Here is a 26131-nt window from a genome sequence, read left to right on the forward strand (position 1 = left end):
ACCTTTCATTGTTCACAATGTTTTATCAATGTAGATTTTGAATATGGCTTTTTGAGCTGAAGAATAGACATTTTCTTTCATATCATATCTTACAAAGAAGAAAATGATATAAAAAAAAAAGAAAAAAAAGAGATTGGTTTTTGATTCATGCTTTTGTTGAAACAGATTTTACGGAGAAAGGTTTGTAAGGAGAAAAATCTTTCCATTTACCACACGAAAGAAGGTGCAAACAGCCGTTTGCTGCTACTCAGTTGGCTCTTTGTGCTTTGCCCATAAAGGATTCACAAAGGGTCAGGTGACTATTGAGGTCAAACACATGCATTTTACTCACACAGACATGTACCTTTTTATCGATCAGAGCAGCGTGCAACACACATCTGCACACACTCGTTTCTACATTCACGCACACTTAAGGGATGAACTGCCAGAGAGAGAGAGAGTCAGCATACCAGACATTTCAGCTATCCACGTTCTGTGTACGGATACAGCTTGGTACAATCATAGCATTTAGGCAAGTCCTAATTTATCGAGGATGGGTTTGCTGCATATGGTAGTATCCACAATAGCTGGCTGATATAGAGACAAAGAAATTCCAGTCTCCCTGTGTAGAGAAAACTCAATTGAGATGTGGTCATAATGGCTCAGCTGTCTTAACCAAAGGATGGCAAGAGAATAGGGTGCCTTGTGATTTTCACCCTCACCCTCCCTTGCTTTTTTCTTTTTTTTTTTTGTGCCTGAATCTTTTATCTGTGTTATTCACTCGGGACTCTTCAAAGTAACAAGCCTCCTTCTTTTTCCCCGGTACTGGACTTGGAACCCAAATTAGAGACTGCTTGATTAGAGCAGAGTCGAGGCAGCCAAGAGAGAAGGAAATGTGGGTATTGGACAAAACAAATCGCACCCCTACAAAGTGCCTTTTATCCAAAGACCCAAAGGCTCAAATACTCCCGTCCCTCCCCAAGCAACCATGGCTCGGCTTGTTTTTCTCTTATCATTTATTTAGTCACTCATTGATGTTTTCTGCCCTACTTTGTGACGTTTAAGAGGCAGGAATCTCAAAAGGTGAATGCCGAATGGCGCCGCTTTATATACTCCTCCCCTCCTACCATATGTCAGTGTAAGACTTCTGACAAGAACAACAAGAAGAAAAGCGCTGGCACATTGTGACCATACACTCCTGGGTATCTCCCCCTGTGTCAGGCTGGCATTGTGTGCTCCACCGAGCCTCAGTTGATTTCTGGTAGGATGTCACAACATGTTAGGAGTGGGCTGGCTGCTTGGGGTTTGTGTAGCGCCGGTGCATCTCTGGGATGTCTGTCTGCCATCGGAAGCGCAATGTGAGGAGACATGTTAACAGGCCCTGCCGCTGTTAAAAGCCATGCAATATGCAGGAAACGGCCTCTTTTGTCAGCAGGCTGGTCAGACACACCACAGCTCTTCTCTTCTGTACCACCCAATAAAAGTTTTATCTGCATTTTAAAGCTGATCTATAATTTAAAGCAGGAAGAAAGAGATTTCAACACTACGCGGGCAACAAAAAACACATGTCTGATTTTCTGCTCAGCTGTGTAGAGTCTCTGAGGAGAAACTTTCTCTTGGAAGATAAAATCATTACTTGATTGTTTTTCTGTAGCAGAAAATTATGTTTTTTGCATGTTTCTGAATGATCAAAATCTGATTAAAAACAAACATTTTTAGTGCTGAAAACAGAGAAGAAAGATCTACAATGTGGTCGAGAGAATCTTTCAGACTTCCCACAATGCATCTCACCATCCCCACAATGGGCCCTCTGTTCGTATTGTCTTTGCGGGACTGATTGCTCCACACTTGGGGAGGCCTATCAAGTCCTTCAGCTTGAGCACCTCTTTATTTTCATGATTGCTAGGACAAAATCCAAAGCATGTGCAATGCATCTCACTTATTAGTTTCATGTTAATTTTCCACAGTTTTCAGATTTGCAGCAGTACAGTGAGCAGTGATTAGGTTCTGATGAATTCCTGCTTCTTTTCTGTTTCTCCTTCAACTGCTCTTTCTCTTCTCATTCTGGTATTGATAAGATTGATGAGTCCTTGCTAATGATTTGTAAAAATCTACTCCTACATGGACACAGGCAAAGGTGAACAATACTGTGCAGATTGTATTAATTTTGAAGATAAGCCATTCACAATATACTGTATATAGTGAGATGAATGAAAAGTTTATTCAGGCCTTGGAAACTGTGCAGTGCCAGTGAATAACTAGCTTTTAAGCGATTTTTCTCTCTCACTTGGCGGATAAATGGTTGAATTGCAGCTCTCTTCTTTAGCAGCATGCTGTGAGCAAGAGAGCAAGGCGAACTGAGGTTTAGACAAGCCTGCCAGTAAATTGCCCCGAATGGGTTCTGGAGGTTGACAGGCCCTATTAAGACAAACGGCTTTCGTCATTGAAGGCATAAAATAAATCAGGTGTTTAGTCAAATTAAAATAGTTTGAGTGGAGAGGTCCCCTGGGAGAGCTTGGAGAAACTCAAGACAGATGTGGTCGGAGACGAGAGGAAGACACCCAGGAAAGAATTCAGCTCACACTGGCTGGGGGCCAAACTTGACTCCAGCGTTATCTGGATCTCATTGCTTTTATCCTTCCCCTTCTTGCCGACGATGTTCCCCTGTCTCTTCTGTCGGTTTTCCAATTTTTGTGTGATCCTCCAGATCAGCTTGTCACATAGGAGAGCAGTAGGAGAAGAGTGAGTTACTGTCTAGCCTCTCAATGGCAATTATGTTGGCTGTGTAAGTCAATGGTAAGATCACTTAGCATTGATTAGGTAGAGGGAGAGGAGCAGTGCAGTGGAGCAGCCACCTCCATTCCACAGTGTAGAACGCGTCAATTGGCCTGTCATTATGTCCATCGTGTTGAAGTCAAGCTTAACGATGATATTATTATATATCTTGTAAATAATTAATTTGGCATGTAAATATTGTTTAGTTTAGTGTAAAACCTCAAATGGGTTTTTCTATTGTTTTTTTGATGCAGTCACCTCTCAGCAGTTTTATCTTTTTTATCGGTGGAGAACAATTGCACCTTTGCCTCCATTTATCTTCTCAGTGTCTAACCAGCAAACAACTTCAGACTGTGTACGTGACCTCAATACTTGCTATTGAGTCCTCCGTAGTTTGTTGCTTCCTGTGTAGTCCTTGTTATGACACAACCTTGGCAGAGTTGCCTTTTCATCTTCACCACTTTACGGTAACCAAAGTCTTCTGCAGAGTTTATTCCATACAGCATCCACACTTTCTTCCCCCCCAGTTTTTCCTGGTACTCCCTCCACCTTCATGTGTTTGCGTTGATGACGCATGATCTCCACCTGTCATTTATCCATTGCTCTCCTCTCCCCTCAATAGGTACTCCAGAGAGTCTGGCAGAAAAGGAACACCAGCTCTCCACAATGATCAGCCAGCTAATCAGCCTGCGAGAGCAGCTTCTGGCGGCCCATGATGAACAGAAGAAGCTCGCCGCATCACAGATGGAGAAACAGAAGCAGCAAATGGAATTAGCTCGGCAGCAGCAGGAGCAGGTACCACCAACACGCTGTCACGCTCTTTTAGTCTACATACATGTGTTAAATTTATTAAATGTGCACCTAGAAAAACATTTAAGTTTCACTAACATCAATTTAATTTGACATAGAATGGCAAAGATATACTTTTAAAATTATGCACTTCATATTAAGAATTAAACTGTCGTCTCTAGACTTTATATTCCATTGTTTCAGCTTGTTCTCTCCTGCATGGTAATGCTGTCCGCTAGATAAAATGTATAATGACCTGAACTAACAAATACAAGTGAATGTGTGAATTTAACGTCCTTTCTGTCTTATAAATCGTCTGCTATTATAACAAGTCCCGCATTAGATTTGCAGCACAAATCAGGCCAATGAGCCATATTGTACAAATCAGCAAATTAGCACAGGCCATGAAGTGTGTTAATGTCTGAGAAGAAATAAGGACACAAACTATCCACACAGGCGACACTTTTATCATCACCAGCCATCCTAATGGCTATGAGTCAATTATCAGGAAGGAGTTCACTCAGAGTTTCCTCTGCATGCTCTCAAGCCTTCCTGTGCTAAATGAAGAGATAGACCATATACCTTGAAGTGATGCATTTGGTCATAGTACACTAATATTACATTAACACTATTGATTTCTTTCTCAATCAATGATGTTCATTTGCAAACCACACTTGGTTTCTTCAGGCTTTGTAGACATTGCAGCATGAATGAACTGTGGTATAGGATGTTTTATTATTTGATATTATTTAAAATGGAGGATTATTAATAAAATAGAAGGGAATGGGGAAGGGGAAAGGGGGAGAGGGAGTGTAGAAGCCCGCTGAGCACCAGAATGTCATCAACCCATCAAGATACAACACAGTAATTAACTGTTGACACTCTTGAGGAAGCCAGCACAAATTAATCTTGACACATTTGCAGACGGCCGATATCTTACAGTGAACACTTTGTAATTATATTTGAAAATGAAAATTAAATGACACCTAAAACTAGATTGTCATGCTCGATAAACTGAGCATGTAGGAAGAAGGTGGAAAGATGCAATGAGGAGTAAAACGATGCAGATGCTCCTCACTCTGGGTCAGCAGGGACCTCCATCCCCTGCACCCAGCCTGCAGAGCGAGGTTCATCTTATAGTTTTTCTGTGTATTTTGAGTATTTTTTTTACCCTGTTGGAAATCAATTTCATTGTTGTTTTTAACTTATTTTACTACTGTGACTAACATGCACTAGTTTCACTGTTATTTATGTAGTACCTCCGTGTTTCTATTCTGCATGTTACAATTCAGAGAATAAAGGTTGTAGTGTTTCAGGCTTTTTTTTTCTTTCCTTTTTTTTTTTTTTTTTTAAAATACTTAAATACCTAAATTAATTCTGTATTTCCCCCCTTTTTTGTTTTTACTTCTGTTCCAAACCAGATTGCAAGACAACAGCAGCAGCTTCTACAGCAGCAACACAAGATCAACCTCCTTCAGCAGCAGATTCAGGTCAGTGTTCAGCACCATTCACTTACTGCTTATTTCCAAACACACAATGTCTGGGTATGATACAGTAGATGAGTAGAAGTGTGAAGCAAAAATTAAAATATTAAACATGGGTTCCGTTAACTTATTTTATAGTGTTATTGAGTATTTCCTATTTCTTTACATTTAATAGGAGTGTCACACTCATGTTCGTCACACTTGTTAAATGTTAATTGCATTTTGGTAATCGGGAGGTCTTTTAAATCTGGAGATGAATATTTAGCACATCTTAATGAACAAAAAAAGGGGGGAATGTAACAACAGTTAATGAGTCCTCTTGATGGCAAAGACCCTGGAGGTGGGGGACATCATAAAGGTTGGTAAATGAAACCAGTTTGTTCCAGACGAACAATTTGCCAAAGACCTTCTGAAGCCTTCGTTGTTGGTGGTGCAGTGTTTCTTTCCCTTTAGTTTTTATTTTTTTTTATTCCTACATATTGGGAGTGCATGGGCCACCCAGGCTGCACATAGCTGGTTATGTTCACATTGTAGCGAATAATCCAGGGTTGTCCCTGGCAGTGGTCAAGGCCTGACTGCCTGTGTGAAGCTAATGTTATCCTGCTGGGTGTGTTTGGTGTCAGGCACATCCCTCTCCCCTTCACCTCCTCCTCATGTGCATGTTCAAACTGACAGACTCTGGTATCTTCTTATTTCACTTTTAACTCAGCCATTCACTTCCAACTAATGACAGCAACAGCAGGTTTTTACAACAGGAATTCATTGTTTGACCTTTCCTCAGAATGTTAAATATAGACTGTCGGAAGTTGCTTTATTCATCTCTTATATTGCCTTACCTGGCCTATTGCTCAGAAAGCTGGGGTAATACATGTAAAACATATATAGATCCATTAATTAAATTACAAAAGAGATCCTTAAGAATAATACCTAAAGTGGAATTCCGGGCACCTACCTACAAACTGTTTAAATAATCTAGAAGAATAAAATGTATGGATTTAGTAGGGCGTTAGAGATTTTAGTCAGAGTAAGAAATAAAAGCCTTCCTTTGGGTATTATATCACTTTTTAAACAAAGAAAAGGAAAGTATAATTTAGGAGGGGTTTATATTTTTGAACAAAGTAAATTTAGAACAAATTTTAAAAGAAAATGTGTTTCTGTTTACGTGTAAAAATTTGAAATGATCTTGAGGATCGCGTTAAGTTAGGAATTTCACTGTCTCTGTTCAAAAGTTCTTCAAAAAACAAAATGTTTTGCATAAGTTGAAACACACATTGATAAGTTGATGATGAATACAGCTGTTAACCTCTTAAGCTCCAGCCACTTTTCTCTAAAAATCACATCATAACAAATAATGTTTTTCTAAGCTTCTACATGACCTATGTCAGCGGTCCCCAATTTTTGCCCCACGGACCGGTTTAATGTTGGACAATATTTTCTCAAACCGGCCTTTAAGATGAGGCCAAAAAAACCAAAAAGAAAACTGTAATTTTCTAAATATAATAATAAACGTGAATCCACTGTGTATACAACTGTATTAGCCGCGTCAAGGTTAAACATGCCTTCAACATAAGATATGCCACAAAAACAAATATAAAGTACATGGAAAATACAATTCACCATAATGCTAAATCAGTATTGTCTGTTAAATGCAGCCTTTTTCTTCTTTGAAGTCGTAAGCTCTTCTTCTGTCTTACTGGCTCTTTTACCCTGCGCAAAGACGCTTGTTTTTTATTAATTTTGCTATCTTGGAGGTTTAGCAGTAATTTACCGGCCGGAGCATCCCCTTTAAGATGTGCTTAAAGGGGATGCTCCGGCCGGTGAGCGAGACAGGTACCTTGACGTGTCAAAAGTGAGGGATACACGGATGTAGCACAGAAAATCTGGTAATTTTCCAAAATAAAAAATCGTCCAGGCTCAGACAATAAATACAATGAAATGATATCAGTTATGTGATCTTTCTGTGCGACCCAATACCAGTTGACCCACGGACCTGGTATCGGTCCGCGGCCCGGGGGTTGGGGTTGTTTCCATTGTGTTTTTTTTTTATAATGCTGTTTGGGAATGGGCTCCAATAAGCAGTTACTGCTTTAGCCAATTCCATTTTTGGTTGTTAAAATGAATGTTTATTCTTTGTATGGCATCGTACAGTATATGTTGGGAGAGCCAAGAACAAATAAATATCAGTCAATCAAAAAATCAGTTGTGCTCATGAGTTTGTAGCTATAACATACTGTACTTATGCACACGAGTAAGTTGCATTGACCAAGTTTATCTCCAGGCCATGAAGTTAGTACGAAAAAGCCACTCTGCAAGTCTGCTCTTAAAAAGCCACTTGCCGTCACTTCAACAGTGGCCAGTCTATCAAAAAAATATTTCCTTATTGCATTCCACTCCAACCCAAGTACAGAGCATTACACTCGGTGAGGAAAACTCTCAAAAATTAAGTACCTGACTTTCTGAAGAGGGGCTACTCTTAATTATAATATGGAGGACACTTTTACTAATGCTCATTGAGCATAAAGGACACAACCCCCTTTTAGGCTTCATTCACAAAGTTATCGTCAGATGATACACAGTAATTCTACTTGATGAGTAGATTTGAGAGACATCTAAGATTCAAGTGTGTACGGGAATGTACTTGTGAATTTCTATTTCAAACACTTGAACGGAGATACAAGTAGAGTCTTTTCATATGGAGCCCAGTTTGCCAGCTTTTCCCCTGATGACGTGTGCCATAGATCGACCACATCTACAATTTAATAAAAGGGTCCTCTGTTCACACCATCTGTTCTGATGCCATTAGCTTTAAAAAAATAAATAAAAAATGCTCTCAATTTCTGAAAAAGGTTTGCCATGCACAACATAGTTTATAAATCGACCTTCTCAAAAGAGACACGTCCGTAAACCTGCTAGCGACCTCTTAAAGAATTCCCTGGTCATTTTAATATGTAACAGCTTTGACCTAATTAGTTCTGTAAACACGTTTGTAGCCTGTGTGTCACTGACTCTTGGTAAAGAAGTCATAACACTGCAGAAGGATCAGATTACTCTGCTGTTAGCAAGGAGACAACTAAACTTTATGGGAGACCCCACCGCCTTCAAAGTCCTTCTGTTTTAGCTTCAGGGTGAAAAACAAGAGATAGCCTCTTACTCAGGTCTTCTATTGATTATGTAACCGATCACTAAGTGGACATTGTAAACCACCCAAAACAATAAAACCACAGGGACTGCAACTGGAGACTGTTGTTGGGAATTTTCTAAAGTTCTTTGCATGATGATGGAAAGACAGAATGGGTACGTTTTCTCTGTGATGTTATAAGCAAGGCAGCAAATGGTTAAATGCAGCTATTCTTTAGGGCCGTTATCCCTCAGAAGGGATAAGTGAAAAGGAGGGAGATTTAGTCTTTGTTCCTTGGGATTACAATGTCACTTGTTTTAAGATAGCAGATGCTCTGATTGAAGTGTTAGGGGCTTACTAAAAGTAAAAAAAAAAAAAAAAAAAAAAAAAAAGCTCAAGGCTTTTGTGTGTATTTTCCTTCAGCTTCTTTGATTTCCTTTAGTCCATCCATTCCGTGCAAATCATCTTGGCACAAATTCAATCCTAGTATCAGATTAACTCTCGTCTTGATTTAGTTGAACTTGTAAACACTGCATTTAACTGAGTTTAAGTAGGGATACAAACGAATGTAATCATTTAGAAAGGCAAAAATGAGGAATAGCAGTGTTCTGGCAAATTTTGTCTGGTTTAAATTGAGCTGAAACAAATTCTGTTTGAGCTCATTTTTACTCACATATATTAAACTGCGCTTCCTCTTGGCATTCAGCTATAATAGTTCACCCACCTTGAACTGTGTGCAATGAATCAGCCGCGGCAAATGGTCAGCTGAACATTAAATTGTTGTGAGTAACTTTATTCAAGTGTGTCTGTCTATTTTTTTTGGATTTTAATGTTTTTGAGTCACCGTTAAATAAAATGCACTTTCATTTGATTTTATACATTTTATTATTAGTAGTAGTAGTGTTTTTAGTAGTATGGTGCATTGTAGTGAAAAAGGTAATATTACCCCCTTAATTCAGAATAAGATTCACCTCAATTAAGATACTGGTCTGTTATTTTTTTTACTTTTTTTTAAGGATAATTTGGATAAGATACAAAGTGTCATGTACACATTAGCAAACACAAAAACATATTTCTACAGAGGTGATTGTGTAGAGCACACAGGAACCTACACACAGATACACACATCAAGTGAATGAATACTGCATGGCTGAAAGGTCAGAGTGAACTTTATCTTCACAAACAGGCAGGAGAAAGCAGAGCTGGCGAGATGAAACACAGAAGCACTTTCATCCATTAAAAAACCTTATAATATTTAAACTGTGTTGTTTGTCACTGGTCACGGTATTAATGCGCTGACCTCGAGAACACTGTGTGATCACACTTTTATATCATGGCCATTGTCAGAAGTTTTCTACTTCTTCTTTACACTTGTTTTTGAAGCCTTAAAAGATCTATTCATTTAGCTGGTGGGTGTACCTTTTTTTATTTTATCTGTGCCTGACCTGTTCTTCTTTAGAAACACATGGTCAAGTGTATGAACATGTTTTATCTGTGTTGTTGCACTGTACCTTCAACCTTGTGTCTACAAAGACACAAGTTTTTTCAAATTTTTTATTTATTTTTTTTAAAGGAGAACAATATTACCTCACTTATATTAAAGCACCATTTCCCAACAAACTTATTTGAAAATGGTAACATTTTATTTAGCTTTCTCTCCTTTAGTTTTTGTTTAAATGTATGTTTTGGCACCTTTGTAGCGTGACGGATGTGTTGCTTAGGGCCAGGGTTTTGGTGCAACACAAATCATCAAGTGAGTGGAAGGTCTTTGATAGTGTGACAGATTTTCTAACAAATAGTAGCCTTTCCCTTTTTAGAGCGTATGATAAAACAAGCTGCTACGACGTAAAAGTCGACTGAACGGACTCAGGGCAGCACAGAACGTTTGAATAATTTATTTTTACAATATTACTTCTAATTTGTATAATGAAATGAAAATGAATTGAATTTTGGTTGTGTTATTTAGTGCAGGGGTTCTCAACTGGTCTCATCCTGGGACCCACATTTTGCCACGGTCATTAAATCGCGACCCATTTTTTTTTACAATTCAACCAACCAAATTAAGTTTTTCCAAAATATCTGTTGAAAACACACATTTATACATTTTTTTTTTTTTTTTAAACATTCATCTATATATTTTACTGTGCAACATGCATTTCACAGCATGCCTGTCAAAACATGAGAGATATTAATTGTTTTTTTTTTTGTCGGTGACCCACACAGTGCAGGTCCGCGACCCACTTTTGGGTCCCGACCCACCGGTTGAGAATTGCTGATTTAGTGAATGTATGACATCACCTTCAATGCACCACTGAAACGATGTTTTATATACGACTTTTTCCCATTTTATGACTTTTCTTAGTCTGGTTTTATAGTCGTTGACACGTATGTAGCTATATTTCATGTTATGATGCTCATCCCATCTTAATCTCCTTAATGTATTTTTGGTGTTTTTACCTCGTATAATGTCTGTTCCCCTAGCTCTTGATATATATATATATATATATATTTTTTTTTTTTTTACGTTTCTCGTTTTCTTTTGTCCCATGTTCTTTAAAATACTTTACGGTACAACATGTTTTATAAATAAAGAGTGATTACTAAATAGTTATAAGCTACATTAAATCAAATCTAAGGCCAGTAATGAATGCCGTAATTTTGTTGAATTAGCACTTAAAAGATATTAAATCACTAAAACTAAACCATGATAATGATTAATTAAAATCACTAAAGTGAGTCTAGAGAAAAACCAAGCTGTTTGGTATATGCATGAAGATAAGTGCGCTAATTGGTGTATTCAAAGAATCTTTTGTTGTCCCTCCAGCATGTGTAGTTTTCCTTGTCTAAGACGCTTATTATTATTATTATTATTATCGCACTGGTAAAAAAAGAAAAAAGACAGAACAAAAACAGACATTGTTAAAGAGCAAGTGTAAGTCCCCCAATTAGGACATCCAAGCCGTAATTGTTAGCAGGATAATAAGAGAATATTAGAGCAGGGAAATGATAATGTGTGCGTATTTATGTGCGGGAAGCGTGTGTGTGTATTAGTGTCGCTGTAGACTCTGCGCTGGCAGCTCTTTGCCTTTCGCTCAAGCGTTGTGTGTTAGCTCGCTGGTAGGATTATGTGGGGGGCATTAACAGCCCAGTCACACAGGCTTGGCTCTCACCCAGGTCGGCTCAGTCCAGCACGCTCATCCTCCATTTAAGGAAAGCGTTTGCTGATGAAGATGTGCACATGCAAGACTGAAGATAAAAGAAAGCGGTGACCTGGCTCATTAGCCCCTGTGATTTAATGTATTGACACTTAGGTACAAATAATTCCATTTAGTGAACTCTATACATGGGGCGGGAGGGATCAATTTAATTAGTTATAAAATGTGACTCCCAGTAGGCAGGCAAAGAAATCGCTGACGTTAAACAAAGTCACGTGCAATTTGAACAATAAAGCCATCACAGCGTGGTTAAAGCTTAATGATGCACAAAAAGTGTAATAGGCACAACTTCAGCCAGAGTAGGCAGGGTTGGAAATACTTAATGATATTTATCTGCTTAACTACGTCCTTGCTTTTAGAATATAAACCATAGATACTGCCAAGAATAGTTTGTTCTTTTGGCCATGGGAGCTAATGAGTACTACGTGTACACCTGGAAGTCCTTAGCACTACACAAGATCAGTGAGACACTTTAAAATAAAGACTTGATTTAACCGAAAATATGTTTTTTTTTTTGGTGGGAAGTTTTGGGAGTTGTGAAATTCTTTGCGACACGCTAAAATTGACACTGAACGAGAGAATGCTTCTACTATTCCGTCTTAGCCTTCTAAATGTGGGTGAAAAATATGTTGTCAGCAATGCATTTAAGCAGCTGTGAGGTGATTTGATTTAGGAAAGAAACCCTAAACTTTTTGGAGGTGACAAATAAATAATATAAATCAGATTACCTGGGAGAGAGAAAGGTTGAATTGGCTTTCAGAAATGTCTAAATAATGCAAAAATAACTCACATATTTTTCTTTACATGCAAGTGTCATGAATGGAGCACTTTAAAGCCTGGCTTCAATGTTTACAATAAAGCACCTGTTTTGAGCAGCATAAACCTTCCGCTGATTAAAAAAAAAAAAAAGTACTGCACTTAAAACACTCATTGTGCTCTATCCGTTGGGAGAGAACACATCCTCCAGTGTAATGTTGACTTAGTTTCCTCTCCCCCCCGCTCCATGGACTGTGTTTTCTCAGCTAACGTTGTGCAAACTGTTTTGTCTTTGCATTGGCTTTGCATCGCCGTCGTCCTCCTCAGCAGTGGGCACACTCACGGGGAGAAGGAACTGAATTAATAGAGTCTACTATGTACAGGCACCCGGCAGCGAGAAAGGGGCGCATGTTTTTTTAGGGTTGAGGTGGCAAAGCAAAGCATTCAGCCCACGGCTGATGCAGAAGGGGGCTTTTTGTGTTAAGAGTAGAAGGAAGTCCATGCATTCCCAAACAGAACAGCACAATAAATGTGCTGGTTTGTCCTCTGTTTTTCCTCATGAAATCATAAAAAACGCTTTTTTTTTTCCAGAACAAAATTCTCTAACTCACTATTAAACAAGCGCTCATGTTAATTCTTTTTCTTTTTTTAATATACATCTTATAGAAACACATACTGTATATTAGGGGTTCTCAAACAGGGGTACAGGAGCACATTACAGGGCGTACTTGGATAGATTTAACAATTAATTTAAAAATAATTAGGAAATGTTCCAAGCTCCTTTTTAGGCAATTTTTTGGAAATATTCACTTCAAACTAACAGTATTATAGCTCAATAAAATACTACATTTTCTTGTAATTTATTGAAACAGGATGATTTTATGCTGTCGAGGCCTTTTTTTAATCACACTTAAGACAATAGGAGACAATAATTGGCTACATTTTACAAAGGAGACTGTATTTAATACTATTTAAGTAATTACATAAAAGTCGTAGTTTAACTAAATTCCACTTTAAATTCCACTCATTGTTTTAAATTTGTAGATAAAGCCTTAGGGAACCAATGTTCGAGACACATATAGGAGAGCTTTCTGTTTCACAAATAGAAGATGCATATGACATTATTGAGAGGGTATAAATGATATGAAAAGGGGGGCACACATGATTTGACAAAAATATGAAGAGACAAATAAGATTGGGAACCACTGCTGTAGATTAGGTCCTATAATTTGTCTCACCCTGATTTGCCTGCTCTGTACTGAATAACAGAATAGACTTTGTTTGTGTTCTTCTGACCCGGCAGCTGCGTGGTAACAGTGAAGACACAGTTTCTGTCTTTTAAAAAGAAATGGGACAGAGCTTAAATTCTAGTCACTGTTTGGACGCACGGCACAACAACAACAACAATACACTTAAACAAGTCAATGTGAAATTGTATCAAAAACAGTTTATTAGTGCCTCCACCACAGTCTTGACAATGTGTTATTTCAAACCTTTGCATTACATTATTTCAGGCAGAATTACTTAAATCCCTCTATTCCCTCCTGCACACATTCCACTCATACTGCTTGCATGTAGCCAGCTATCTCAGCTGCCCGTGTCCAATGTTCTTCAAATCTTTCTTTGCCCCGCTGCAGTGATAGTGCATGACAGTCAGAATCCAATAGTTCCAATACAGCTGTAATGCATCCGAGTGTGGGTTTAGCTTTGCCACTTTAACTCTTTCTGGTCGTGACATATGTTGTTTACGTGCTTTTATAGTGATATTAATACTTACATGATATATGCCTCGCCCTCCCTGACTTTGGGGATCTGTGGATGGACATCTGCTGGCCACTGAAATGTTAGGTGACTCAAGGTTATTCTTATCCAGATTAAAAAGAATAATGATAAAAAAAATAACAAATAGTATTCAGGTACCTATAATAGTTTTATTTTATTTTTTTTCTGCTTCCGGCTTCACTGTTTTAACACTGTTTTAGCTCATTTCTGTTACTTCATATAAAGCAGTTCTTGAAAGACAAAATAATAAAAAAATCACTTACCAAAAGTAAAGTGTATTTCAAATTGATGTATAAATTGTATGTATTTATTATCATTTTTTTTTATTTAAACAGGTAATCTAATTGAGACCTTATTTGCTGTTTATGAACGATTCCTGTTGTTCCTGTAGTTAGTCCTACTATTGCTATTAGTTTTGGATTCCTTTTGAGGCTTAGCTTTTGATATTCTTCCTAAAAATGTTTATACTAAAACTACATTAAGTTTGAACAGTGTCCAAAAAATCTTGTAAATGCCAGCGAGTGTATTTCAACAGTAGCCTGCAGTTTTATCCTGGATTCCTGAGAAGTAAAGAGGAGCAATGAGGCGGAGGAGGGCTGGAGTGAGTGGAGGGATTTGGGGTGCAGATTGTGTCAGGCGGGTCAGTGGGTTGGACTGCCCCGCTTTTAAGCTCCTCTTGACTTAATATAGACATATTGGAATGGCGGTTTTCCAAGAAGGCTTGTTGTACTGTGTAAGGAATTAGTAGAAACAGAAGTCACCATTGGTTATTCCCTCCAGTCAAGTGTCTGGATACACACACACACACACACACACCGTGCTGATTCTATTTAACGTGTCTTGCTTTTTTTTATTATTTAGTCCCTTTTTTGTTGTAATCCGGCCCATCCAAACATCTACACTAGCACAAGAAATAAAAGAGAAAACTTTGATTATTAAATGTATACATTGTATATTACAGTTTTAGACAGCTGTGACGCCTTATTATAATATTTTTTTATCTATGAGTTGCAGTCTGTATGTGTATGTGATATACTGGGGTAAACTCTTTTCATTTAAAATACTGTATTTTTAATTTGTTGAATAAGAAAGCTAAGGTTTTTCTGGTTCGGCTGACTTCAGATGACCTAAGTATACTGGGCTCTATCCGCCCCCAAAATGGCTTGAACATCCCTTATCCAAGATACGGTGCCAGTACAAGGGTGTTGAGTGGGATGACCTGATTGAGACCATGATTTTCTTTCAGTTGATGCTTCTGAACGGTGTGCACACAGCTGACGGTGTGCACAGTAGCAGGTGTTATATATCCTGCTGTCCAACATCAGATTGACTTTTTTTTTTTTTTTTTGCTGCTGTTGGGATAAAGCTGGCCTCACCAACCAGTTCAAAATCATTTTCCATTTAAATGGATCACCAAAGGTGATTTCTATTCAGAGGCTCTAGGATCGGAGCTCCGTAGGCAGCAGTGGAAACAAAGTGTGAACCATCAGTTCTTACAGCAACAGACACACACACACACACAAGTGTCTGAAATGTAGAAAAAGAAGATTAGCAAGGGCTGCTGATCTGACAGCTATTAAAGTGTTGGTAATTTTAATAAAATTGATGAATTGATGTAAATCTGAATCCTCACCTAAATAATTGGAGATTTATTATAGCATCTATTATAATGTACATTTTTTGCTACTTGTTGCATTGTTAACATTTCCAGACGTTATTGAATTGAATCCCTCTTCTACGAGTTCATATGTGGTAAATTATGCAGATTTTATGCAACATAGGGATCTCCATGTTTAAGGTGTCAAGTAGCAATTAATGAGTATAGAACACAGAAGACCTTACAGGTCATTCTAAGCTAATAATCATTAAACAAACTGGCAATAAGATTTAAAAAAAAAAAAAAGAAAAGAAAAATGGCTCCTTTTTTATTCTAATATTGATAATAGCTTAGATAATACCTGATTCTACAAATACAAAGAAAAACCAGTACATTTAGTGTGTGTGTGTGTGTGTGTGTGTGTGTGTGTGTGTGTGCGTGCATGCGTGTGGAAGGGTTTAGATTCAGAGGGAAAGCCGTGGGGCCCAGGGGGATTCATGGGTGCATTGTAGAGGCTCTAACAGACAGTGAGTAGCATGGGTGTTGACAGGGTCCCAACTCAGTGCTGTAATGTGCTGTACATCTCTATTTGTGCAGTTTTATGTCCAAGTGCTGTAGGTTGGCGTTTTACTCAAAGAAAAAAGAAAAATGCCCTTTTCCCATCTCTTCAAGTCATTATATGATAAAGGAATAATGCAGTTCTAGATGCAACACGAGCAAAAAGTGCACCAAGCGTTGATTTTACGCAGCATTAAATTTACTTTAGTTAAGTCTAGTCCCTTTGTGTGGATATGTGCAGTCTGCCTTGTCCAATCCTCTCATTACTATTCAGTTACGACTACAGTGACCGGCATTTTTTAAATTACAATTATGTTCTCAATTACTAAAGTTCAATTACAAATAATCTCAATTACTGAGCCTGAAATAAATAACCCCAGAAAACTTAACCTTCCTCTTGCATTAGCTTTCTGTTAGCATCTCTTATGATAACGGGTCATAAATCAACTGTAAAATACAGTAAAAATAAATATCTTTCATCTAATTTCTTTCCTATCTATTGGTTACCTTGTTAGGCTTCCTAATCAATGAAAATATAGGTTTTAATATTTTTGGTGTGGGCGTCTGAGCCTTTTTTTTTGTCAGTATAGCCCTTGATTAATGTGGGAAAGCTTGATATAAAACATATTTTGATAACTGTCAACTACCAATGTGTAGAACAGTAACATGGTTCCCCAGTTTTGTTAAATTATATTTGACAATTTTTATAGAATTGTGAAGGCTATTACAAACACAAAGCCAATTATCTAAAGTCAATTACAATTTAATTACGATTACGACAGCAACAGTTTAAAAAAAAATAATCCAACTATAATTACGCCGTAATTGTAATTTATTTTCAATGGCGCAATTGCAATTATAATTGACCCCAACCCTGGTTCAAACCATTCTGTCTGAAGAATTGCGTACATGTAAACCATTGTGAAATCTTGGGTGGGTAAAAGTAGTCATTTGTTTGCATCAATGTGGTGTTTTTATTGTCTGAAGAAGAAAACTCACAAGTTAGATTCTATGTCCCATTTCTTTGAAGAGGAAAAAGGAGTGCTTACTGGCCTACTACACACTTCATCAGGTCAGCTGAATTGATGATACATGTTGCAAAGCAGCTGAGTTTCCCCAGAAACCTCTGCTGGAGCGAATGCTGGCAGAGATGGGGGCCTCGGCCAAGTCTGCCTGACTGATCACTACAGATGCTCCTCTTCAAGTATTCAGAGTCAGATCCTTAGTGCTGAGTCTTGAGGGACAAACAATAGCACCTGTTCCTCATAAGATAGCCCATTCATGTATCTTTAATGAAGTCTGGGGGCAGATGGTGTGAAATGTCATTATCCAGTACATAGCAGCATGAAGACAAAAGACAAGCAACACCAGCACAAAGCCACAACATTTACCAGGGAAAGAGAGGACGCTGCTTGAGTGTGCCACTCACATCTGCTCCACTTCACTCTGACTCCTGAAGATCATCTTGGCAATAGAAGTATCCCGGGCACTAAGCCCAGACAGAGATAAACTTGAGGGTTACCTGAAGGGAAGGAAGGGAAGGGGGTGGGGTTGTAGTAAGTAAAAATTGGAAACCATTTGCTCAAACTTACCTCTTATCATACAGATGTCGGTGTGTCTGCCCCTCCGTCCGTCCATCCATCCATCCATCTTGTAAAAAAATGTCAAAATAAAGCAAATGACAACACGTTGAAATGATAATGATGATTTGCTCTCCCACCTTGCCAGCTGTTAATTGACACCCCAGCTCTTTCCTCCTTTTTGTTGCCACCTTGAAGCTCAACAGAATTTAATTTGCCTTTCTTTGACATTAAACCTAAAGTGAATTAACATTTTAATGCTTAAAGCTCATTATTCAAAATCATAGCCTTTCACATCCAATTCAATTACAATTCCTCTGTAATGCTTTCACCATCTTACTGTAATGGGTGTTTTATAGACAACTTAATATTTAGATAATTAAAGCAGGCCTTTATTATGGAGTCATTCCTTCAATACCTTTCTAGATTTCTTGTTTGTTGTTTTTTTTTTTTTGTGGTGAAACAAATGATCAATGAAAATGACCATGGGAAGCTGAGCTATTGAATAGTGATGGATGTATGGATGATGAATCTATAAGCAACAGAGGAGTTGCACATTCAGCCACAGGCTCCATCTGTTTAAGCACTCCGAGTGTACAGACACTGAAAAGCTGTGTTCCCTGATGCCCCCCTCCTCCCTGTCACTGGCCCTACCTCATGTTGTGACATTAATTATTTTGTTTTTCCATATGTTCCATACATGCAACGCCAAGCATCATCTTTCTTTCATTCCGTCTGGAAACTTGGAACACAAAATCCCATAAACCAACATTTTATTTGAGACATTAGTCGCAGTCTCCTTGAACATTTGTTTTTTTTTTTTTTCTCCCTCAACTGCATATTTTACAGAATGACTTTACTAAATTACTCACTTTTCTCTTCTTCCAGATTGCACTTTGTGCACTTATGTGAAAGCTCAGTAGACATAAAATGGTTCCATTTGTCCAGTTTTTAGCCGAGCTTTGCACCTCCGGACAGATCAATAAAGTTGTTTAAGTAGGTCTATCATGCTAGCTGAGAAACAGGGTGCAACTGCTCCTGTTAAGGGTCTACAGGGGGGAGCAGCACTGTTTAAAAAAAAAAAAAAAAAAGTGGGGATTCTTGCAGACCTCTGCCAGAACACGGGACAGGTTGATTTCATGCCCCGGTGCAGACACAGTAATTGCACCCAGGCCCCTTTTTATTGCAAGTTGATTTTTAGGGAGGGATGAATGGAGAGACATTCTGTAAAGTGTTTATTTTGGGGGGTGACCTTTATTAACCCATTTTCCAGGCAGGTTCCCTTGAGGAGATCTGGCTCGCAGCTAGTTTAACCCTCACAGGCCCGCAGGAGTCTAGGCTGCTCCATATCATAGAGTTTCAGGAAGCAGAGAATGACAGAAAGATTGGAGCTGCCACACAGTGCAATCCCCCACACACTACTTCTCTGACATTAGCTGCTCCAGAAGTGTGTTTCAAACATTTCTATCGCCAAATGTGTTTGAAAGGCACGTCTAAACTATATTGTAAAAAAGCGATACTTTTCCTAAGTTGATGTTATTCTCTTTAGGTAGTTAGATGTGTCCATGCATGTATAGAGTAATCAGCTCTTACTGGGAATAAGCTCAGCTTTCTTCTGACTGACACGTTGTGTTTACTGAGAAACAGCCAAGGTGATGAGGCGTGCCCTCAAGCAACATGTATGCCAAATCTTTACAGAAGCTCTTTACAATCCTCTGGTGCACGCACTGCCCAGCTAGTCACTTTGTCTAATTCAGGAGTCACCAACCTTTCTGAAACTGTGAGCTACTTCATATGTACTGAATAGTCCAAAGGGCTACCAGTTAGAAAATCACTTCTTAAATACTAAATGTTCACGTTTCTCTTAAATTAGAGGCTAAGATTACAAGGAATGTTTAATTCAACATGAAACACTGTATTTCTCCTAATTCATGCATATGTTTCGTTTTCATTACATTTCATAGAAAATGATCATCTCCCTATTTTACTAGCTACTAAAACAACTTTTAACTAATTGTCTAACATGTAACATTTGCAAAATGTAACAATTCTCATATTTTGCGAAAATACAACTTGTGTTTTATATATATCACATTTTATATACAGTATATACGTCTGACCATACATGAGATCTGCAACACTTTAAAGGTGGAAATTTAATACTAAAACTTTATCAGCAGTATTTAACTTTACTATATCTCTCATATGTATTTATCTTCGTGAGTTTGATTCCAGGAAAATAAATCAGATTTTAGATGGAGCTCATTGGTGACGATAGAGCTCCTGAGGGCACCTCACCTGGCCAATGTGGGCTACCTGGTGCCCTTGGTGACCCCTGCTCTAAATGAACAATTTCACCTTTGATGTATTAAAGTGAAATCCTGGTTTGGATTGGAAATGTGCATACTGTATATTAGGCTCGGTTATGAGTGAGCCAAACGAGGGCAATGGCTGCTGTAACCCCCCCCATCAACACACGTTAGGAAGAACTGTGATCTGTCCTGCTCTGTGTTTTTTTTGTACCATAACTAGACGTCGGCCTCTCTCTGATCTCTGCTCTCTATCTGTTCAGCAGGTCCAGGGTCACATGCCTCCGCTCATGATCCCCATTTTTCCACACGACCAGCGCACGATAGCAGCAGCCGCCGCCGCCCAGCAAGGCTTTCTCTTCCCCCCGGGAATGTCTTATAAGCCAGGTACGCTTGTATATTAGGCATTTCTTTTTTTTTTTGGTAGGTCCTTTCTTCAAGTGAAATTAGTTTTATTGTTTTTTTCACCTTGTCTGCACATGCTGTCGAAGGTCAACACTACATGTAGTGCAGTTTTTTAATGACAGCAATGCACGTTTTGTTATTGCAATTAAATACATGTAATTATTTTATTGCATAATTGTGACCATCACCAGCCCTCCCTACGGAATGATAAGAAAAAAATTATTAAAGGGAGAATATAAAAAGAGAGGGCAGTGTTACACCTAAGTGAGGGGGAAAGGGAACATGGAAGAGCGAGTCAGGGTAGGAAAATGGAAGGGGTGGGGATGAGTCGACTGTGCAGTGTGGTGTCAAATTAAATTTATTATTTACTTAGACAATTTTTTGTTTTTTTTCTCCCCAGATTTGGGGTAATTCTTTATTTTTTTCCCTGAAACCACTCATGGCTATCAGTAAATCTGCCTTATATGTCCTGCTTTTTCTGATATCAAGATAAACAGAAGAAGAAAATAGACATGTCTTATACATAACAATATGTTTAGGAAAATACAGCAATATACACATACACTGTGTCTGTTACTATATTTTACAGCTTCAGTTTTACCCGATTCCTTCAAAGATCATTAACAGTAGTTTTGTTTTGCACACTCAAAATGAACTCCTCAGTTTCCCACAATTACCCAATGTATGAGTTGGCCTAACTATTCAACACTTCAATAAGTGATGAATAAAGACTAACTATTGTAAGAACCAGTCGTGCGTCAAATATAACTGTTTTCAAGTGCTTGTTCAGGCTCGCTTAGTTGTCTTCTTTTGTCATTCAGTTTTACTGCCTTGAAAATTAAATTGCTTTGAAACTTTGTTGAAACATGTTGGCTGACAAATTGACACATCAGTGACCTTGCATACGCCAGGTAACTCCGTATTCAGCCACTCGGCTTTCTCAGCTTTTTTGAGTTTTTGTGTTTGTTCATTATTAATTAAAAATGTGCTGCTGTTGTCTCTGAAATAGAATGTGTCCGATATATAAACAGAATAATGCTTTTTTTTGTTCAAAACTCAAACTAACAATGTAAATAATTGTTTTACCTAAAAAAAAAATAAATAGCAGTAAGTCAGCAGGTTGGAATAGAACATTAAAAGGTGTGGTAGAGCCTTTAATGAATTAACTATAAAGCCACAGGATGAAAAGGAAAGTCAGCTATTTTGGAATTATAGAGCCATGACAGCTTAAACAAAGTGCCTGAGGGGGAGTCTTTTACCAGTGGGCTTTTCGCAATAGGTTTGACACGGAAAACATTTTAGTTCAAATAACAGGAGCTATTATGGAGCCACAATCAGGGGACACCATTTGTATTGCTGTTGCATAATTCGAGTCTATGGAGAAATGGCAAAGGGAGAAGAAAATGACTCCTGTCATCAGAAGAGGTGTATTCAAGCCTTTCTTATGTTAGCCTGTCCATTTCAATATACACAATGTACCCAGAAATGACAAACTTCACTACCTGCAGGGTGTACAGGAGCTGTTGATGACGTGAGTGGCCAAGCATTCACTTCCTATATAGTCTAAGACACACTAATCTGATGTTATCATTATGAGATAGTTCCCAGGGACTAGCCCCCACCCCACCCCCCAGCGACCCTGTGGTGCACACATGGCAGCAGAGTCATTCTGGCGCCATAGTGGTAAGTCATCACCCCGTCCACTGGCTGTGCTCAATGGCCTGGTGCTGCATGGAGGGCGGACACAGTCATGGAAAGTCCAACTCGGATGTTCAACAAATAGATGGAAGTTGGTCTATGTTTTGCTCACACAGACAGGGTACCATCTGATGCAGATGTTCATAGATCATGAACCTCCCTCCTGTGATATTTCCTCTCTCATCGCCAGTCCAAAACACTGTAAATTCGGGGAAAATAGCGGTCTGGGAATTGTTTTTCTTTAAAAAAAATAATAAAAGTTTTTTGTATTTAAACCCAATCTTGCTATTTTTTTTATTAATAAAGTGGCTGAAATTATCTTTTAAATGTAAAATATTATATCCCTGCAACATTTGCAATCTCAAAGTTGAAAAAGGCACGTGTGACATGATCAAGCTTGTAATCATAAAACACATCCATCTTCATTTGATCTACCCTAAGAAAAGTCTCAGCTACTTCTGTCAACTCTCATAACTTATATGAATTATATTCCTTGGTGCCATGTGAGCAGGAAAATATAGCTCTTGGGGACCATGGTGTCATCTGGCTATGTCTATGAAACCATATACACACACACATGGTTGAAAATAGGATTAAAAAAACGGACATAATTAATGTTATTCTTTTTCAGCAGTGAGTGATACTACACTGGCACAGCCCCTGTGCTGCTGGCTTCAACTGTCTTCACATAGAATGTGCAATAGAGACCCAGGTTTCAGGGCCTGAGACCCCCCCCCCCCCTTCTCTCCTCAGCAGTTGTAGTGCACATGACCCTCCCCAGGTTTCACATGACAATTAATGACATCCAGCCATTTATTATCCCCAAGCCCTGCGTCATAGACAGGACAGAGTGAAGTAGACTATGAGAAAGGGATCCCAGAAAGAGAAGGTGTAGAAATACCCACAGCGTACCCCCCTGTACATCCACCCTTGCACTATTTGAAACCACTTCAGCTGTGTGATTTTATTTGCTGCTTAAATGGGGATTGGATTTCCATGGCCTGTATCGCATTGTGCTGTGCTGTACAAGATTGCGAAGTGGGGCAAGCAGATGAGAGCAAAGTGAAGAAGAAGGTATATATTTACCTTGTCTGTGCCATAATGGCTCCATATGTTTTTTGAGGATAAGTGACAAGCAGAAGTGGGGGTCTGAGCAAAGGCCAACTACCCCTCCTCATATCTTCTTGGTTCTGTGTATCACCCCATCTGGTAATGGTAATAAATATGTTGCTGCTACATGGAGACCAATCCGTCTGTGCTGGATCCCAGTTATGCATGAGATATGTATGTTTTTTACCCTTGTTATTGTGATAGCATGCTTGTTCCAACCAGTTTGCATACAAGTGCTTCTCTCTGATGCCAAAGCAATCACTCAGAAACAAACAATGTGTTGTTGAACAATAGCCAGGCAAGTCTACAACTGTATGAAGTGCCTGAGAGAACATGCTGGTCCTTTCACATAATCAGTAACTATATACCTGGGGAGATATTACCGCTAATCGGAGAATGCACACACATACATACATACAAAACAGCCACACAACACACACACACATGCACAAAGACAATTTTGGTGTTTCTAGGATTTTTTTTTAATGTTTCATTGATGGGAATAATGTGTGTCATTCTTAACTAATCCTGTTCCCCACAAACAACCTGAGTCTTTTGTGAATGCAGATGTTTGGGCTTAAAGCCGAGGGCTCAATACAATATGCCACATTGCTGTGGTAAACGTAGCGCAGGGCTCGCAATCCTTGTTAGCACTTGCCTGGCTCATTGTCTAAACCTGTATTCATTGTTGTCCTCTCTGACAGGTGATAACTACCCGGTGCAGTTCATTCCATCTACAATGGCAGCTGCTGCAGCGTCGGGCCTCAGCCCCCTCCAGCTTCAGGTATGCACCGTACTATGACAAAGAATGCGAGGGACGACAGCCAAACTCAATGTAGAAGGGATGGCTAAGCAGCTGTAGACTTCATAATGAGATGCACACTAAATAATCCTGGAGGCCCTGAGCTAACACAAGCTTATCACTTTACATATGTAGTTTATCCCACTTTATAGATGATTTAATCATAGAAGCAGACCCGAACAGAGGATTTTAGTTGTTAGAGAGTAATTTAAAATAACATTCTCTAGTTGCTCTACTCATCTAGAGGGAAAAGTGTGTTTTCAGTTTAATTCTCTCTCACAAAGATAAACACTCTTGCTTACGTTTTATTGGGGAATTAAATGAAAAAAAAAAAAAAAAAAAATCAAGGAGGAACACAATAAAAAACCTTTTTTTCAAACAGCAGTAAGCGTTGATCAAAGCTCCAAGACCTGCGGGCGACTCAGTGACTGTTCTCACACAGCACTTAAAAGTGATGAACCCAGGTCAGGTTTTACCTCTGGGGCAATAACATTTAATATAGGTAATTATCTTCATCAATTCATTTAAATTGTTTCTATTAACAAATAAGACGACACTATGTTGTCACTTTATTATCTGGGATAATTTATAACGGTCGAGTGGGAACACATTTGAAACCTTTTTTTGTTGTTTCAATAACAACCAGACCTTGTTTGCTTCTTTATAATGTAAACCTTTGCGATTGAGGAACACATATATCATTTAGGAAATGGTTGGCCATGCTTTGTTCATAAAAGCAAAAATGTAATTCTTATTTTATCATGCAAGAGAAAGGGGAAGCTAATCAAGGATAAAAGAAAAGAGACCTCAAAATGAAGGGGGAGATCTCCAGACTCTGATATATGTGGCATTTGTCCTTCGGAGGCAACCACTGTCAGCGTTAACGAGCCTTGGCAAGTCCTAACAATGCATGCAGCTGGCTCTCAAGAGCTGTGCGTGTGCGTTACGGAGCTGCGAGAGCAGAAATCAGAAGCATGTAAGGTGTTAAATGAGTCTGCTCACATTTGAAAATGCATATCGGTAAGTGCAATAGATGAGGCATCGTCTGAGATTTTTTTTTTTTTGGAGCTTATAGGTATTGCTTGGTTTGTGCATCATCACAGGGTGTCAGCTCAAATAGGCGTGCTCGGTCTATTTATAGGGGCGTATGAGGTCAGATGACACAGTCATATATCTGAAGGTTGGGATGTGAAGGGGAGAGGGGTCTGAAGTCATTAATTCTGATTATGTATCTAACCCTGGGAATGGGCAAAAACAGTGCCTCCAAGACCATGACTTGGCTGACCTTTACAGAACACAGTAAACAAAACAAGGTGCGTTCTCCATTAATTGAAGTCTGGGAGCCTGTCACATATTCTGCCTGCTGGCTGCTATTTACACTGCAAAGAGATTCCCCTTAAAACAGTAAGGCAAGTCAAACATGCCCTTTTCTGCGACGCTGAGATCCACAAACCATGTGACTGCCACCACTTCCTCCAAGTAACGGGAGCCAAGTATGATTAAAAACATTATATCAACCTTGACTTGAAATTAAGTTGAAGGTTGTTTTTTTTTTTTTGTTCTATTCTGACAAAATAGTTGAGTCATATGAGTTAAATGTGTTACAAACATTCACCTTCTTTCATCTAAACTCTTAGAAAATGTTCTGACACGCCTGGTTTCAATAGAAAAACACTTTCTTTAGAAATATAATGATAAAAAAACAAAACTGAATTAAGTGTTTAGGTAAAACAAGTAAATTAGTAAAGTAAATCACAACGAGTGACACATATCATATTGTTCTTGGTAAAACACTGAAAAGGCTTTGCTAACACACATACTCACACACACAACCCCCCCTCCCACACACACACCCACACACACACATCACTCCCCTCCTCCTGTCAGCTCCAAGGCAAGCTATAATTTTCACCTTTAATTTGCGCATAAAATACACCTTAAGAATTATCTTACTGGTAGGATTAATTCCCACAATGCTGCCGAGGTAATGTGATAAACCATGCAGAGAGCGAGGCGTCACTCTTAATGTGGGCCTCGCTGCCTCTTCACAATCTCCTCTGTCATAACAGTCTGAGATCCGTTCCTATTACCGCGGCCACGTTCTCTAAAAGAGGAAAGCCAACATAGGTAACAAAGACTTAGAGGTGACGGATGTAAATTAATCTTTCAGGAAA

General features: G+C 38.7%; 1 protein-coding gene across 7 annotated transcripts in view; it reads left to right on the forward strand.

The window, feature by feature from the left end:
- The window catches only part of sox6 (SRY-box transcription factor 6), a 138000-nt gene that overhangs the window by 76242 nt on the left and 35627 nt on the right, over window positions 1–26131 (forward strand). For 6 of the 7 annotated variants that reach the window (XM_028436609.1, XM_028436593.1, XM_028436642.1 and 3 more), the window contains 4 exons: window positions 3377–3549; window positions 4965–5033; window positions 20206–20329; window positions 23860–23939. In XM_028436609.1, the coding sequence (XP_028292410.1) occupies window positions 3377–3549; window positions 4965–5033; window positions 20206–20329; window positions 23860–23939 (446 nt within the window). The remainder of the gene's footprint in view (window positions 1–3376; window positions 3550–4964; window positions 5034–20205; window positions 20330–23859; window positions 23940–26131) is intronic. The other variant, XM_028436617.1, reaches the window with a different exon arrangement.

This window comes from Gouania willdenowi, chromosome 3, assembly GCF_900634775.1.
Source record: "Gouania willdenowi chromosome 3, fGouWil2.1, whole genome shotgun sequence".
Lineage (NCBI taxonomy): Eukaryota > Metazoa > Chordata > Actinopteri > Blenniiformes > Gobiesocidae > Gouania > Gouania willdenowi.